Genomic DNA, 18,411 nt, shown 5'->3' on the forward strand with positions numbered 1-18,411 from the left:
TATAAATATTATAAGAAACAAGTTTTTTTCTAAACTAGATTTTAAAGTCTTTTAGAATACGGGTCGGGTCGGGTATGGGTTGGGTCGGATATGAGTCATTAGATTTACACTACATGAATATGAGTCAAAACTGGTTAAATGAGTCAATTTGGGTAGGATTATTTTCGACCCGATCCACCCGTTTGACACCCCTAACAAGTACTAGCATAATTAGGAACGTGTACACTTGTAGTGGTCATTGTCTGAACAAAACGTTGATGCCGTGCCCTTCAATCCTCCAGCCACTATGATGGCATCGTCGCACGAAGCATACCCGGACCTGATCCGGTACGCGCATTTTCTCTCTAGTAGCGATGCGGATTTCCCCATCATTCCTTGAGGCTGTTGGGTCAAGAACACTTCGGTTGTCAGTCTTTGACGCCATCGTCTCGCGAGATCATCTAGTTCTGATTTTTCAAAGTGTTGAAGAACACAAGCCTGGTGACCGAAGCGAATGAAGAGGAAAGTGCATTGGTATGTGTATTTCGAACCTTCTCTTTGGAAATATTTTGGTCTGCTTATATTGGAATGAGTCACAGATCCAAGCGTGTAGTTCTACCTTCAATATGGGCGTTAATTGTTTGAGTTTCTTGCGAAAAAGAGCAGGAAAGATTACCACTGGAGTATGGTTTCGCAAGGATCAAAAATTAGCATGCAGAGTGTTGTGTTCTCCGCTATCCCTAATCGGGTGCGGCCTCCGATGCTGGCCCTTTTAAAAAAATTTGGGGGAACATTATGACACTCACAAATAGAAACTCAATAGAAAACCTCTCTCCCTTCCTCCATCTCTCCTTCTTTAAGCCTCACTCAGCTACCTGTCGCCGCCTTTGGAGTCCCTTTATACTCATCGTGTGTGAGAGAGAGAGAGATGGGTTTGTTTTGTGTACGTGGGAGTGTGTAAGTTTTAAAAATAAGTTAGAAATTGTTCGTAAGATTAGTGCTGGACAAATACCGCATCAAGCACGTCCAAGCTTAAGACTTCATAGCCTCCAGCAGTGCATAAAAAAGTAAATGGAAGAGGAGTCTCTCTCTTATTAAGGTGCCTCCAACTGTGAATAGATTAACCATAAATTTCACAATTACCCTTTTTTGAATGGACTAATACTTTAGATTGAAAAGGCGCTGACCGATGAAAAAAGAAGATCGAGGGTTAAGTTTTATTTAAATCATGAATTATGAAGTCACATGCTCGATATTTCACTTTTTAATAGCCCGGATGCTTTGATTGCGAATTGGGGAACGCCAATGAGCGATATTGTTGAGAGCTCCCTGGTATCAAGTCTCTATTAGGCCTAAGCAAAATAAAGTTTAATATCTCCAAACGTTGAGGATAATAGATAATATCCCATTGCTTCGGAAAGTGCACTATTGTCGGGAGCTAACGTATCATCATCATCGTTTTAGCAAAAAAAAAACGTATCATCATCATCCCTCCTCCGCCTTTCTGCATGCATGCAAAGTAGTCATGGCCACGGGCCGGTTTTGGCTTGGAACCGGTCCGGAACCGGCCCGGTCAAACCCGGGCCCGGCCCCTTGACCGGGGCCGCGGTTCGGAACCAGAACCGGCCCGTGGCCTACGGGCCCGGTTCCGGTTCCAAAATTTTTGAACCGGAACCGGCGATTCCGGTTCCGGTTCCAAATTATTTTTTTAAAAAAAACTAATGAATATTTAAAAAAAAAATTCATTATTTAATTTTTTTTATAAAACAAATTGAACTCTAATTGCCATGCATTGTAAGTGCATTGATCTCCAATTACAATGCTTGGCTTGAGTGTATTGAACTCTAATTACAAAGCTTGGCTTGGGTTTTATAAACAACTCCTTTGATGGTCTCTTCATTCCCAATCGATGTGGGATTCTCGGCTTGCCTTGAACACCTTCAATGTGAGACTCTTGGCTTGTCTTCATGCAAATGCCAAGAGTCCCACATCGAATGGGAATGAAGAGACCATCAAAGGGGTTGTTTATAAAACCCAAGCCAAGCCATGAGCATGTGAAGTTGTATGCATTTTGTGGTTACGATCCTTTGCTAGTTAAGAGCAAATGATTCCATTGGACCGCCTAGTAACGGACCGGACCAATGGTCCGGTTCCCGATTCTATGATTTGCCGGTCCGGTTCCTAGTTCTAAAATTAAAGGATCGGTTTTACCGGTTCGGTTCCCGGTTCCGACCGGGAACCGATCACCCCTATAATCATTTTGATTATAATTTATATTGAATAATTCATTATTTCATATTTTTATAATTCATTATTTTTTTATTTCATAATTTATTTTTAAAATTTTTAAATTACGAACCGGAACCGGCCGGTTCGGAACCGTGGCCATGACTAATGCAAAGTATTGTGGTGGGCCTCACCCCCAACTTGCCCCACAAAAAGGAAGTCCAAGTAGGCCCCGTGAGGTCGTCCAAAGCCCACCTGAAACTCACATCTGTTTGTTTTCGCATGCAGCTTTTATGAGTGAAGCTCACTTCCCGAGAGAGAAAGAAATGCAAGCTCCATTCTTCCGCCGAGAATCCCGATCTTAAAAGCTTAATTATTAAGTATTAAGGACATCGTCTATGACGAGAAAGTCCACTTTATTTTATAGACCCAGGTAGAAAACCCCAGACCTTCGAAATTTCTCTGTTAATCTTATGGACCAAATCAGGTAAGACGCTAGTAAAATCTTGAATGGATAAATCGATCATCGCAAAATTATTTGTACTTTGGGAAAGTGGGAGATCAAATCTATATAATTGAGAATTCCATAAGATCTAGAGTATCATTCATTATGTTGATATCAAATGGGATTAATATCACGAAAAATACAAAACTGATATATTTTTGATAAATTTATCTTCAATTTATTTTCATCGAATTTTACTATCAGATTGCTGAGTTTGACGATACGTGACAAATAACAGACGTATCGGCTTGAGTTTTACCCTCCGTTTATCATAAGTGTATCTGTTCGTGGTTTAATAGAAACTAACGGAGAGTAAATTTGTCATAAATATACTAGTTTGAAGTTTGTTGGTAATCGAAAAAATTAATTTAAAGTAAATTTATCATGTATATATACTAATTTCATTTTTTTTTTGCATTTAAACAATCAAACATGCGTACCACCCTCGAACAAGAACACTCGGGCTGCGAGAATCCCGAAAATATCCCCCACTTGCTCACTCACTGCAATTTCCAAAAATCTTAAGGTTGCGCATGGCAATCATTTTGTACTCGGGAACAGATTCTATTCAGAAATGATTCTTTTTGATTCAGTGCCCGGAAACAATTTCTAAGCATTTGAAAGTCTTTGGTAACTGCCCAAAATTTATATTCTTAGAATTAAAAAAAGAATAGAAATGTGTTTGGTAACTACACAAAATTTCTTTTTATTAATAATATTTTGAATTTTTTAATATTTGTTTCTTTTTTTTCCTTCTCTTCCTTGGACATTGAGGTTGGCCTCGCCATGGCCAGGCGAGACCTCGCCGTCGCGGTCGCGAGCTGCCCTCGCCTAGGCGGCGAGGGCCGCGATGCCCTCGCCGGCCCTGGCCTTTGGCCAGTGGCCGATCGGAAGCAGGCGGCGACAGGCCAGGAAGAAGAAAAAGAACAAACCAAGAAAAAAGAAGAAAATCAAAAAGAATCAGGAAATGGAAAAATTGTTCTAAAATCAAGATTTTTTTTTTTGCTTCTTGATTCTGTTCCAAAACTGATTTTGAGAATAATTTTTTACAAAATTATGTCTGGACACAAAAAAATTAATAAGTAAATTTTTATTTTTAAATTGATTTTGAAAACAAAAGAATAGAAATTTTCACAGTCGGGCAAATTGATAAACGGGCCCTAAACAGACTGTCTCCCTCAGTCACTCCATCTTCTTCTTCTTCGCTCCTTGTCAACTAATTCCCCTTGTCCCCGTCCCCCTCTCGTTTTCTCCATCTCCTCTCGCCTCCCTCCACCTTCCCCGACCTCCTCCCTCCTCCCTCCCACCCGGCAATGGGTCGCGCCGCCGTGGACGCGCTCCGCAAGACCCTTGCCGACAAGCAGGCCGACGTCGGCTCCCAGGGCGAGGCCGTCCGTGCCCCTCGAGGCCAGCGGGCCGCCGGGGCCTCAGATCGACGCCGCCGTCGCGGCCCTGAACGACCTCAAGATCGACGAGGCCATCATCGAGAGGCAGCTCCAAGTCTCCGTCTCCGGCGCCGGGCTCTATGACTACGGCCCATCCGGCAGCGACCTTAGGTCGAACGTCTTGGCGTCTTGGCGTTCTGGCGTCAGGTCAGCCATGCGAGGATTAGAAGATTAGAGGATAATCTTAGCATTTTGTTGACGAGGAGTAGATGTGGGATGTGGAGTGCCCGTATGCCCCTCCGGCGATTCTCTTCGAGGCGGCGGGTCTTGTGGACGACCCTACCGTCCTCATGGTGAAGGATGAGGAAACTGGGCGTTGGTATCGAGCTCCCCATGTGCTCGAAGATTTTTGTCACGAGAAGCTCCAAAAGGATCTGAGCATAGGTGCGGAGAAGGCTGCGGAAGTCGAGCACCTGCTTGCGACTCTGTATCTCCTCTCTGCTGAGGAATTGGCTGCCAAGATAAGAGGGTACGGCATCACAGCTCCAGGCACCAAAAATGCTCTCTCCGATCCCCATCCGTGCACCTTGATGGTTCAAGATTCCATAGTCCCATCCGGTTACTTACTGGAGTAAGTACCACCACCAATGGATGTCACACCGCTGTTTTAGCTTTTAGTTTTACGCCTTTGGGATTTACTGTAGTTTCTTCTTTATTCTTTTGTTCCCCTCTCGATCTGCTGCTGTAGTTGGTACATCCGACTTGAGATTGCGCCAGGCATTTTTGCGAATTTCAAAAGGGTGCATGAGCCTAACGTCAATAAACTCCCCTTTGCTATTGCTCATACTGGTCGGACTTTCAGAGAAGAGGTAGTGCCATCATTCTTTCTGATCATCCTAAATCAAGGGTGTTCACGTGCTTGGGTTTTATGCATGATTTCTGCTCCGATACCATTGCGTAGCATAACTTGTCTTAAGACTGCATTACATGTAAGATTTGATTGTCTTGTTAGTCAAAATGGGCTTAAAACGTGATCTCCAATGCTGTATTAGAGATATTTTCGTTATCTTCATCCGACCCTTATATTTTAATCTGCGATTTGATTCTGATGCTTTTCACACGTGTAGATTTCTACTCAAAATCATTTTCTGATCGTCCATGTGTCGCCGAGATCGAGCATTTTGTCTATCCAGAAGATAAATCCCATCCAAAGTTTTCTGAAGTTGCAGATCTGGAATTGCTTATGTTCCCCGGAGAACGACAAACTGGCAAATCTCCTATTAAAACTCGGCTTGGTGAAGTAGTTTCAAAGGTTAGCTCGAATCAACTTTTGGACTTGATTTTTCTTCCCCTAACCTTTTCACTTTGAGTCTCACAGTTTCGATGCTTATTTTTAGGGAATTGTTACTCATGAGACTCTCGGGTACTTCATAGGGAGAACATTTTTGTTTTTAACTCGCCTCGGCATAGACAAGGATCACTTGCAGTTTAGGCAGCATCTTGGGAACGAAATAGGACACTGTGCAGCATATTGTTGGGTTGCTAAAATTGAGTGTTCCTATGGTTGGATGGAGTGTGTTGATATTGCAGATAGGTCAGCATATGATTTACGGAAATTTACGGTAAGAGTTATGTTGCCTTCTTTCAAGTAGTTTTCTTTTCTTTTTTTTTTGGGAGAAGGCGCTCAGTCAGGAATATTGAAAGGATCGGTTGCGTCATTTCTTTATCTCAATAAGTGAAATGATTTTATCATAAGGTCCTCTCGAGTCTTTTTGAAATCCTTCCAAAACTCTTCGTCCTGTTTCTAATTTTGAGGAAGCAGAAGCAAAGTTATGGAATGTGAATCATAAGCTGCCAACATGCCTAAGAAATTAATAATATTTTATTTTCACTTTATCCATATTACTTTTTTCTTCAATGATCTCTTTATAGCTCTGTATAGCAAGGTGTGGTTTTGCTACATTGTATAGGTTCTCATTTTAGCTGTCTTGTGTGGCAACCATTTGATGGATGACATATGTTATCCATTGTTGCACACTTGTATTCTTTTGTCTAATATACTGTTTGAAGGAAAACATTATCCTGGACGTTTTTAGGGGGTTGAAAACTGGATAAGAGAAAGTTTAGAGATGTATATGTTCCGCTAATCACAGAGGCATCTAGTTGGAGTGATGATTGTTGTCATTTGGACAGGAGAAAAGTGGAGCTGCTCTTAGTTGCCCATGAAAAATTTGCTGAACGCAGGGAAGTGGAGGTAACTCTTCAGACTAGTTAATTTTGCTAGCTATTCTTGGAGTACGTGGAGCAGGTTTCTGACCTTTATTTATGAATGCTTGAGTTTGTTATCATGATTAACTAATTGAAGTATAAATGCAGAAACTTGTAATTGCTCCAAACGAGAAGGAACTAGGTCTTGCCTTCAACGAAAATCAGATGATGGTGACTGAATCTCTTTCGGTATATGCTCGAGGTTCCTCGGTTTTTGCTCTTTTGCTAAGTATGTTCGGAATCTGTTCCTTTACTTTATGCTTGCATTTGTCTTGTTAAAACCAGTTAATGGATGAAGAGGAAGCTTTGCAGTTGAAGGTTGCTTTAGAATCCAAAGGGAAGGCTGGATTTCTCGTGCTCAAAGTGGGGAGGATGATAAAAATCACGGATAACATGGTCAAAATTTCTAAGCAGAAGATAAGGGAACATGAGAGGGTTTTTACACCATCTGTTATCGAACCGTCTTTTGGCATTGAACGCATAATATACTGCCTTTTTGAGCATTCTTTCTATACAAGGCTCAGCAAAGCGGGGATGGACAACTGAATGTGTTCCACTTCCCTCTACATGTTGCACCTATCAAATGTACAGTTTTCCCATTGATAAAGAAGCCTAAGTATGAGTCAGTTGCTCAACTTATTAGCAGATCACTGACTGCTACTGATGTTAAGCACAGGGATGACAATACAGGTACTTATCCAATATATACTTTAGGTTCTTAATTTCTTGCATAAAATGAGTTTCTTTTATACATATTTTACATGAAGCTTATGTTTTGGTCACTATCTTTTCTTTACTCACCATAGAAGCGGATTTTATCGAGGGGTGTGAATGCCTGTTTCCTTGAAATTGTTATCATTTATCATGCTAGGATTAGCTCCAAAGGTTGACTGGCATCTCTTTTCTCTCGGCCTTTTCTTTCTTAAAATGGAGCTATGATTTCTAAAGCGTTTTTGGTTTTGTATGTGTTTACATGAATACTATATGTTGATCACTCTTCTCTTTGTCCTATTCACGATGTAAGGGGATTTTTTAGTGGGGTTTGAATGCTTGTTTTTCTAGGATCGAGTTCTTTTATCCTGATGCTACTGTCAGCTCCAGAATGAATCGGTAACTTCTCGTTTTTCCTTGTTCAAATCTGAGCTATGATTTGTGGAAATTTCTAAGGTTTGTGTCAGGTTTGCAAATTTGAGTGATACACAAATATCTTATATGAGGACTTGTTTTGTTATGGAGCTGTATATTTGGGTTGAGATTTACTTTCTTGTCTTTGGTGAAAGCACCAAAGTTACATTGGATGATCATCTGCTACTGCGCCCTGGCTATGTTTACAGGCGACACCATAGGGAAGAGATATGCTGTCACGCCCCGTACCCCACGAAGCGCGAGCATCCCATCTCCGGTCGTTTGTGATGCAACGCTCCCAGGATGCGTCGCCGACCCAACGCCCAATCAAAGATAAGTCACATGCGGAAACAACGTATATAAATATATATATACACCCGTACAAAACAACACACGTGAGACCAAGGTAGAACAGCCATCAAATTAGAATATACACTTGTACTGTTATAGTAAAACCTTTTTACACTATCCATTTGTACAACTCCAAAAACCTCAACATAAGTATTTAACTACCACTATATCAAAAAGGGTAAGTCGCACAGGTGGTTAGGCTAACTAGGATATGAATGCTATTCAAAAAGAGACGATCTTCGCTTCCCAGGGTACCGGCCTGCTCTAGGGCTCCCAGTCAGGGTCGAACGACTCGGTAGAATCATCTGGCAACTCCTCGGAGGCATCTTTACGGCTGGAGGTCTGAAAAGTTTCGGTTTACACAACCGTGAGACGAATCTCAGTGAGTTCAACCCCTAAACCTAGGCTAGGCTAGCATGTAATCTCCTGACCGGAAACAAATATTTAAATCACAATACAACAATAATCAAACCATTCTCTGACCCTGCAGGTTAGACAGATCAACATATAATAGTCACGGCACGTACGTGGCACACATTATCACACGTACGCCAATCACATGCTCATACACCGAGTCTCACACACTCGCATGCCAGTCCATGCATGTTCATGTCTGCAAATGTCATCGACATGTCACGCGCATTTCCCGGCCCACTGGCCCACACTGGCAATCGCCCAATTTATTATTTATTACGACGACTCGAGTCAACAACATTCATGGCCCGGTGCGTCTAGCCTGCTTCAAAGTGCATGAGGCGCAGCAACCGATCTGGCCCAGTGTCTCTAGCCTGCTTCAAAGTGCATGAGGCGCAACACCGATCTCCTTACCAACCAGAGCCTGCTTCAAAGTGCATGAGGATGGTCGTCTTCCGGAAGTATCGGGCATTGTCCTGCTTCAAAGTGCATGAGGACGGTATCGACCCGAAGGTCATGACCCAAAGGTCCTTAGGTGATCCCACAACTCATTATTATCTGAACCCAGCGTATGACGCTTCAGGATATTTTAGGTGATCACACACTCATGGCAGGCACGCATTCTCGCACAATTCCACCACATGCCTCACTCTAGGCATACATAATGCGTGTCCATGTTATGCGATGCAATGCACCATGAGCACCAATGAAATTCAATCACTCAATATCAACACACATGCTCAATTGGCCCAATTAATACCGTGTGGCCCAACGTGCGATTCACAATTCAATAATTAATTTCAAACCAATCATTGGCTAATCGCACTCCACATAATTTAGCCACACGACATGCGACATGGTAGTACGAAATCAATCCCAATTAAGCACAAATCATGTACAACCAGTCAACTCGGACATACCCGGTAATTTTTCAATGGGCTCCTAAATTGGTCATTTAATCCAATTAATCTCCCCAAATAATTCTCATTAATCCACTAAATTTTCCCAATAATAATTTCTATCAATCAGTCCTCATCCCAGTCTGAAATATACACTGATACTACCTAGGCCAGTCCAAAATGCACCGATAATACCTAAACCAGTCCAGAAAAACGCATTATCAGTCTTAATCCGGGTTTAGGAATTTTATTCACTTAATTTCTGGACCACGGCGACGGGGAACGGCGGCCGATCACTGATGAACAGTGAAACCGGCGGCGGAATTCCCGAGCGCGTACTGTTCACGGCAGTACTGACGCACTGTTCACGGACGGTATGGACCTGTACGGACGGCGGAAACAGGTGGCCGGCGAGACGGCGGTGACGGCCACGGCCGGCCGAACGGACGGCGGCGTACGGACTGCTACAGTGCCCACCGTACGGACACTGTACGGCCGCTGATGAACAGCGACGTACGAGCAGGCTGGACGGCTGGGTGGCGACGGAACGGCGATCGGAGCTCCGGCGAAGCTCCGGCGGCCCTTTTTGCCGGACGGGAAAGAGAGAAAAAGAGGAAGAAAGAGAGAGAAATAGAGAGAGAAAGGGGCCGGACAAGGGTGAGGCTGAGGCTGGGGGCTGAGGTGGTCGGCGGCGAGGCACGGCGGCCGGCGGCGGTGCTCCGGTGACCGGCGGTGAGCTCCGGCAAGCCAAGCCGAGAGAGAAAAATGAGAGAAAAGAGGGAGAAGCTGCTGGTGAGGGCTGATCTGTGGTGCTTCTGCCGAATGAGGGGGAGAGGAGAGAGAAAGAGTGGTCAGCTGGTCAAATAAGTCGGCCCACAAGTGCCACGTGTCGCCAATCCAACGGTTCGGACCAAAATGCCCCTAATCTAACGGTTCTAAACAAATCCTATCCAATAATTGAGGGGCAAAATGGTATTTTGGTCCAATAATGCAGCTGATAAGCACTCTTAAATATCCCAAATAATTTCCCAAAAATTCGGACCTGAACATAGCCCAGGGGCAAAATGGTCATTTTTTCGGTCCCGGGGCGAAATTCCAATTTTCGCCCGTACCAACCCTCCACGTGCGTGGCCAACATAATATGGCGTCGGAATCGCGAAATTTACTTTCTAAGCCCTCGAAAATCGACTGCGAAGTTCCGGGAATAAAATAATATTATTTTTCCTATTTTTGTCGAAATTCCAATTTTTGGCCATAACGATTCCTGGTATGCGTGGCCACCCAAAAATGGCGTCGGCCTCGAAAAATAACCTCATTTGGCCTCGAAAAGCAACGCTGGCGTCCCGAGGGGCAAAATCGTAATTTTTCACCCCCGGACCGAAATTCCAATTTTCAACTGTATTAACTCAAAATATGCGTGGCCAGCATAATATGAAGTCAGATTTTCAAGAATAGTCTCTTAAGCCATCGAAATTCGATATCGAAATCCGGGCCCAATTTCGTGATCAAAACTCGCTCGATTTCCAATTTCAGGGTCTCTCACTAACGGGCAGCTGTCTAGAGGTTACGCGTATCGACCTAGGGTTATCCGAGTCATGACGGTCCTGATCATTGAGAGAATGAGAAATTATCACTAGTTCCAGAGGTCATGATCGTCCGATTTAAGTTCAGGACTGATTGACCACGTGTACTCTCGGTCATGCAGAATCACCTGCGATCCGATTGTACATCGTTAGCCTTGGCCAAACCAAGTCCGTTAGCTTTCCTAAGATCGATCCACATTGGTTCATAATATTCTCTCATCATTTCTCGTGATCGGTGTCCGTTTCGCGATCGGGTCCTTGGTCCACGTACCGCTTTCTAATTAGCCATACCCTATTGGTTAGTATCCCAAGAGTGATCAGCTCTGGGCGAGACTTACTAAAATGAAATGCGAAATATTGTCAATTTTATTGATCCCGGAATTACATCGAAATTCAGGCTGTTACAACTTTTCCCCGCTTACAAAAATTTCGTCCTCGAAATTTGTAGTCTACACTTACTCCTCAAACAAGTGGGGGTGTTGACGTCGCATGGCCTCTTCGCTTTCCCAGGTGGCACCTTCCGTTCCGTGGTGCTCCCATACAACTTTGACCATTGGGATCGTCTTATTCCTTAGTACACGGTCTTTCCGATCTTCGATCCTGACTGGTCTTTCCACGTACGATACCTTGTCGTCCACGTCTATCTCCTCATATCTTAGAACGTGAGTCGGATCTGGTTCATACTTTCTTAACATCGACACGTGGAAAACATTGTATACTTGGGACAGGTTAGGCGGTAAGGCAAGTCGGTAAGCCATATCTCCAATCTTTTCCAAAATCTCAAATGGCCCGACATACCTAGGACTCAGTTTTCCCTTCTTGCCGAATCTAGATAACCCTTTCATTGGCGACACCTTGAGAAATACATATTCTCCCACCTGAAACTCTAAGGGTCGTCGTCTCCGATCGGTGTAACTCTTTTGGCGACTCTGCGCTGTTCTCAGTCTATCTCGAGTGATTTCCACAGCTTCAACTGACTGCTGTACTAACTCTGGGCCTGTGATACTTCGCTCACCAACTTCATCCCAACACAGGGGCGTCCTACACGCCCTACCATATAAGGCTTCGAACGTTACCATCTGAATGCTCTGCTGATAGCTGTTATTGTAGGCAAATTCCACTAAATGCAGCTGTTCCTCCCATTTGCCCTGAAAATCCATTACACAAGCTCTCAGCATATCCTCTAAGGTCTGAATCGTTCTTTCCGACTGGCCATCAGTCTGCGGATGATAAGCCGTACTGAACTGTAACTTGGTGCCCAAGGCCTCTTGCAGACTTTTCCAAAAATTCGCTGTAAACCTCGGATCTCAATCCGACGTGATCGTCACTGGTACCCCATGAAGACGTACTATTTGCCTCACATACAATTTGGCATATCTTTCCAGCTCAAAGTCCTTCCGTACTACCAGGAAGTGCGCTGACTTAGTTAAGCGATCCACTATTACCCATATTGAATCATGCCCTCTCTGACTTCGTGGCAAACCCGTCACGAAATCCATCGTGATGTGCTCCCATTTCCACTCGGGGATCTCTAACGGTCTTAATAAGCCACCTGGCTTGCAATGCTGAGCTTTTACTTGCTGGCACGTCAAACACTTGGCCACATGCTTGGCCACATCTGCCTTCATTCCGTTCCACCAATAATGTTGCTGCAGATTCTGATACATTTTCGTGCTGTCTGGATGGATACTATAATTGCTCCTATGAGCCTCCGACAAAATCTCTTCTTTGAGTTCTGTATCATCAGGCACGCACATCCTTCCTCGGAACTTTAAAATTCCATTCTCACTCATTTGAAAATCTGACCTCCTATGAGCAGCATCCAATCCAATGATCTTTTGAATTTCCTGATCAGTAGACTGAAGTTCCTTGATTTTTGTCTGAATCTCCAGTTCGATCCTCAACGCAGCCAACAGACTGGACATCTGACTCACTTCAAATTTGAACTCTGAATCCCTGAGTCTTTCTAATAGTGTCCACTCCTTGACCATTAGGTGCGCCATACTAGACTTGCGACTTAAGGCATCTGCAACTCGATTCGCCTTACCAGGGTGATACAAAATGTCGCAATCATAATCCTTTAAAAGTTCCATCCATCGGCGCTACCTCATATTTAACTCTTTCTGCGAAAATAGGTACTTGAGGCTTTGATGGTCGGTATAAATCTGGAATTTCTCTCCGCACAAATAGTGTCTCCAAATTTTGAGGGCGAAAACGATTGCAGCTAATTCCAAATCGTGCGTCGGGTAATTCATCTCATGAGGCCTTAACTGACGCGACGCATACGCTACCACTTTTCCATGCTGCATCAGGACATAACCAAGTCCTCTTAGTGACGCATCGCTATAAACCTCAAATCCTCCTGGTCCAGATGGAATGGTCAACACGGGAGCTGTTGTCAATCTATGCTTCAGCTCTTGAAAACTTCTCTCACATTTATCATCCCACACGAACTTAGATTCCTTCTTCAGCAATCGCGTCAACGGCATGGCTATCGACGAGAATCCTTCTACGAAACATCGATAATAGCCAGCTAATCCTAAGAAACTCCGGATCTCGGTCACCGAGGTCGGTCTAGGCCACTTCATTACCGCCTCGATCTTAGCTGGGTCTACAGAAATTCCATCTCCAGAAACTATGTGTCCAAGAAACCCTACTCGGCTGAGCCAAAACTCACATTTACTGAACTTGGCATACAACGCGTGTTCCCTTAAGGTCCGTAGCATTACAGCCAAGTGTACATCATGCTCTTCAGGGCTCTTAGAGTATACCAGAATATCATCGATAAAAACTATCACGAACTGATCTAGGAATTCTTTGAACACCCGGTTCATTAAATCCATGAAAGCAGCTGGGGCGTTCGTTAGTCCAAAGGGCATAACCAAAAACTCATAATGCCCGTACCTGGTCCTAAAAGCAGTCTTAGAGATATCCTCGTTTCTGATCTTCAGTTGATGGTACCCGGTCCTCAAATCTATCTTAGAAAATACTGAGGCTCCTTGTAACTGGTCAAACAAATCATCAATCCTCAGCAGTGGATACTTATTCTTTACTGTCACTTGGTTCAGCTGCCGGTAGTCTATACACAACCTCAGTGTTCCATCTTTCTTTCTCACAAACAGGACTGGCGCTCCCCATGGAGACGCACTAGGGCGAATGAAACCTTTGTCCAGCAATTCCTGTATCTGTACCTTCAGTTCCTTCAATTCAGATAACGACATCCGATATGGTGCCTTAGAGATCGGTTCAGTTCCTGGTGCCAACTCTATCACAAATTCCACTTCTCGCTCGGGCGGTAAACCAGGTAATTCCTCAGGAAAGACTTCGAGGAAATCGCATACTACGGGTGTATCCTCCAACTTAGGTTCCGCCACTGTCGGATCCACTACATTTACCAGATATCCTTCACACCCATCATCCAACAACTTACTCACCTCAAGTGAGGAAATCCAAGGGATCGAGGTTCCTCCTCGGTTTCCCTGAAATACAAAACTAGGACATCCATCCGGATTAAATTGGATCGTCCTATCGCTGCAATCCAATACAGCTTTCTATCGGACTAACCAGTCCATTCCAATGATCACATCGAAATCGAACATGGCTAATACTGCCAAGTCGATACGTTCTTCCTTACTCCCAATAATTATCTTACAGCTAGGGCATCCAAAAGAAACTAACACCCTATCATTCATAGGTGTCGACACGCAAAGCACATTCTCAAGCAATACCGGTTTTAGACCAACCAACTTAATAAACTGCTCTGAAATGAAAGAGTGGGTCGCCCCCGGATTAAACAATGCATAAGCGGCATGATCACATAAGGAAATCGTACCTGTGACCACGCCCGGCGCATTCTCAGCTTCTCTGCGTGCCATGGCATAAACCCTTCCTTGAGCTAGCGGTCGTCCTTGATTAGCCGATGGGGGAAGTCTAGCCTGGTTTCCAATTCGTGGCGGCGGTAGTCTGGGCAGTCCTGAGGGTTGCATCTGTGGGCAATCGCGAATCTGATGCTCTATGCTCCCACATTTAAAACATGCCCCGAATCTACTTGGCTGGGGATTCGGCTTTCCTATTGCCCGTCTAGCGGGTGGAACAAACCGCCTGTTTCCTGTCATAGGTCTCTTCCCCATACGGCGGTTGTCTTTGATCTGAGCAAACCGCGATCCAGAAGCGGCTGCTCTTTCTTGCTGATCCCGCTCTATAATCTGTGCCCGCTCATACATTTCCCCGAAATCCTTGATATTGTGCGATACAATTTGGCTCCGGAGATCCGGCTTCAAACCATCCCGGAATCTCCGAGCTTTGTCCCTCGGTTTCTCAACCATAGTCGGTGCGAACTTGGCCAATCTTGCAAATTCTCTTTCATACTGATCAACGGTCATCTGACCTTGGCGCAGTCGCATGAACTCCATCAACTTCTTCTCTTGGGCGACTTCTGAAAAGTACTTTCCATAAAAACTTTCAACAAACACTACCCAATTTAATTCTGTACCTTCCGGGAATACTCTACCCATGGTGGCTTTCCACCAATCATTCGCACTGCTCTGCAACTAATATGCCGCCAGCGTCACTTTCTCTGTGTCGGTGCACCCCAATACCTCAAATGTCTTTTCTAATTCCTCTACCCAATCTGGGGCAGCTTCGGGGTCACCTTTACCATTGAACTTTGGCGGCTTCATCTTCATAAATTGCTCCACCAATTGAGGCATCTGTTGGGCTATCGCTGGCTGGGCCTGCCCTTGCTGGGCTTGATTTCCTTCATTGCCAGCAATCGGCGCAGCCTCAGCAGCCTGCGCGTAAGCTGCAGCCCTCTCATGCGCTTGCATACCCATAACACGTCCTATCTCTCGCAGAGTGTTCATCACATCATCAAACCTCGGATCTCTAGCCTCACGGGCTCCCTCGCTAGCCTGGGCTTGGGGCTCCTTTCCCCTTCTCCTGCTTGGAGTTTGAATGATATCCTCTAGTCGACGGTCTCGGCCCTCTTGGCCTTCTGAACTAGGCTGACCTTGGGGCTCCTTACCCTTTCTTCTACTCATCTTGCTACCCGGCTATACAACTACCCGCTATAATTCCATCAAGGAATTAAAGACTTAAACCAATTTATCCCAGTCTAAGTCCTAGGAAGGTATCAAACCACAATTAAGCAATCAGCATGCGGCTTAATAAAAACTAGCCAACTCATTACCCAAGGGATTCGCATACTCACCTCGGGTCTGCCGCACTGCACTTTACGGGTCATACCGGTAAGCACTCAATCAAACACAAGCTGTCGGGAGATGCATGTAGCACACAAGGTCACCCCTACGGCTACCCATGGTCTCATCGCTCCTTATCACTCCAGGCTTCGACCGATTGGACCGAGCGACCTTGCTCGATATCAATTCAAACGGGGATGTCACGCCCCGTACCCCACGAAGCGCGAGCATCCCATCTCCGTCGTTTGTGATGCAACGCTCCCAGGATGCGTCGCCGACCCAACGCCTAATCAGAGATAAGTCACATACGAAAACAACGTATATAAATATATATATATATACACACACATCCGTACAAAACAACACACGTGAGACCAAGGTAGAACAGCCATCAAACAAGAATATACACTTGTACTGTTATAGTAAAACCTTTTTACACTATCCATTTGTACAACTCCAAAAACCTCAACATCAGTATTTAACTGCCACTATATCAAAAAAGGTAAGTGGCACAGGTGGTTAGGCTAACTAGGATATGAATGCTATTCAAAAAGAGACGATCTTCGCTTCCCAGGGTACCGGCCTGCTCTAGGGCTCCCAGTCAGGGTCGAACGACTCGGTAGAATCATCTGGCAACTCCTCGGAGGCATCTTTACGGCTGGGGGTCTAAAAAGTTTCGGTTTACACAACCGTGAGACGAATCTCAATGAGTTCAACCCCTAAACCTAGGCTAGGCTAGCATGCAATCTTTTGACCGGAAACAAATATTTAAATCACAATACAACAATAATCAAACATTCTCTGACCATGCAGGTTAGACAGATCAACATATAATAGTCACGGCACGTACGTGGCACACATTATCACACGTACGCCAATCACATGCTCATGCACCGAGTCTCACACACTCGCATGCCAGTCCATGCATGTTCATGCCTGCAAATGTCATCGACATGTCACGTGCATTTCCCGACCCACTGGCCCACACTGGCAATCGCCCAATTTATTATTTATTACGACGACTCGAGTCAACAACATTCACGGCCCGGTGCGTCTAGCCTGCTTCAAAGTGCATGAGGCGCAGCAATCGATCTGGCCCAATGTCTCTAGCCTGCTTCAAAGTGCATGAGGCGCAACACCGATCTCCTTACGAATCAGAGCCTGCTTCAAAGTGCATGAGGATGGTCGTCTTCCGGACGTACCGGGCATCGTCCTGCTTCAAAGTGCATGAGGACGGTATCGACCCGAAGGTCATGACCCAAAGGTCCTTAGGTGATCCCACAACTCATTATTATCTGAACCCAGCGTATGACGCTTCGGGGTATTTTAGGTGATCACACACTCATGGCAGGCACGCATTCTCGCACAATTCCACCACATGCCTCACTCTAGGCATACATAATGCGTGTCCATGTTATGCGATACAATGCACCATGAGCACCAATGAAATTCAATCACTCAATATCACAACACGTGCTCAATTGGCCCAATTAATACCGTGTGGCCCAACGTGCGATTCACAATTCAATAATTAATTTCAAACCAATCATTGGCTAATCGCACTCCACATAATTTAGCCACACGACATGCGACATGGCAGTACGAAATCAATCCCAATTAAGCACAAATCATGTACAACCAGTCAACTCGGACATACCCGGTAATTTTCCAATGGGCTCCTAAATTGGTCATTTAATCCAATTAATCTCCCCAAATAATTCTCATTAATCCACTAAATTTTCCCAATAATAATTTCTATCAATCAGTCCTCATCCCAGTCTGAAATATACACTGATACTACCTAGGCCAGTCCAAAATGCACCGATAATACCTAAACCAGTCCAGAAAAATGCACTATCAGTCCTAATCCGGGTTTAGGAATTTTACTCACTTAATTTCTGGACCACGGCGACGGGGAACGGCGGCCGATCACTGATGAACAGTGAAACCGGCGGCGGAATTCCCGGGCGCGTACTGTTCACGCTGTACTGTTCACGCGGTACGGACGCACTGTTCACTGACGGTATGGCCTGTACGGACGGCGGAAACAGGTGGCCGGCGAGACGGCGGTGACGGCCACGCCGGCCGTACGGACTGCTACAGTGCCGACCGTACGGACACTGTACGGCGCTGATGAACAGTGACGTACGAGCAGGCTGGACGGCTGGGTGGCGACGGAACGGCGATCGGAGCTCCGGCGAAGCTCCGACGGCCCTTTTTGCCGGACGGGAAAGAGAGAAAAAGAGGAAGAAAGAGAGAGAAATAGAGAGAGAAAGGGGCCGGACAAGGGTGAGGCTGAGGCTGGGGGTTGAGGTGGTCGGCGGCGAGGCACGGCGGCCGGTGGCTGTGCTCCGGTGACCGGCGGCGAGCTCCGGCAAGCCAAGCCGAGAGAGAAAAATGAGAGAAAAAGAGGGAGAAGCTGCTGGTGGGGGCTGATCTGTGGTGCTTCTGCCGAATGAGGGGGAGAGGAGAGAGAAA

General features: G+C 45.2%; 2 protein-coding genes across 3 annotated transcripts; both read left to right on the forward strand.

Moving 5' to 3' along the window:
• Positions 1-4,347: 4,347 nt before the first annotated feature.
• On the forward strand, positions 4,348-4,818 carry LOC115681804 (glycine--tRNA ligase, mitochondrial 1-like). Its single transcript, XM_030605881.2, has one exon. The coding sequence runs from the start codon at positions 4,365-4,367 to the stop codon at positions 4,728-4,730; it is 366 nt and encodes a 121-aa protein (XP_030461741.2). The 5' UTR covers positions 4,348-4,364; the 3' UTR covers positions 4,731-4,818.
• Positions 4,819-5,269: 451 nt separating this feature from the next.
• On the forward strand, positions 5,270-6,993 carry LOC130137512 (glycine--tRNA ligase, mitochondrial 1-like). 2 transcript variants are annotated; one of them, XM_056308976.1, is made up of 4 exons: positions 5,301-5,717; positions 6,289-6,349; positions 6,472-6,552; positions 6,649-6,993. In XM_056308976.1, the coding sequence occupies exons 1-4, from the start codon at positions 5,656-5,658 to the stop codon at positions 6,907-6,909; spliced, it is 465 nt and encodes a 154-aa protein (XP_056164951.1). In that variant the 5' UTR covers positions 5,301-5,655; the 3' UTR covers positions 6,910-6,993. The 2 variants fall into 2 exon arrangements, with proteins under 2 accessions (XP_056164952.1, XP_056164951.1); XM_056308977.1 differs by having other exon boundaries at positions 5,270-5,717; positions 6,472-6,993.
• The last annotated feature ends 11,418 nt before the right edge of the window (positions 6,994-18,411 follow it).

This window comes from Syzygium oleosum, unplaced genomic scaffold (genome assembly GCF_021117445.2).
Source record: "Syzygium oleosum isolate NSW1041296 unplaced genomic scaffold, Sole_v2.1 Sole_v2.02, whole genome shotgun sequence".
Lineage (NCBI taxonomy): Eukaryota > Viridiplantae > Streptophyta > Magnoliopsida > Myrtales > Myrtaceae > Syzygium > Syzygium oleosum.

Bases quoted from the DNA above. Each gene is read 5' to 3' on its own strand.
- LOC115681804 (XM_030605881.2), top strand. From the start codon at position 4,365: ATGTGGGATGTGGAGTGCCCGTATGCCCCTCCGGCGATTCTCTTCGAG.
- LOC130137512 (XM_056308976.1), top strand. From the start codon at position 5,656: ATGGTTGGATGGAGTGTGTTGATATTGCAGATAGGTCAGCATATGATT. The intron at 5,718-6,288 runs GTAAGAGTTATG...TCATTTGGACAG, and splicing joins ATGATTTACGGAAATTTACG to GAGAAAAGTGGAGCTGCTCT. The intron at 6,553-6,648 runs GTATATGCTCGA...TGTTAAAACCAG, and splicing joins TGGTGACTGAATCTCTTTCG to TTAATGGATGAAGAGGAAGC.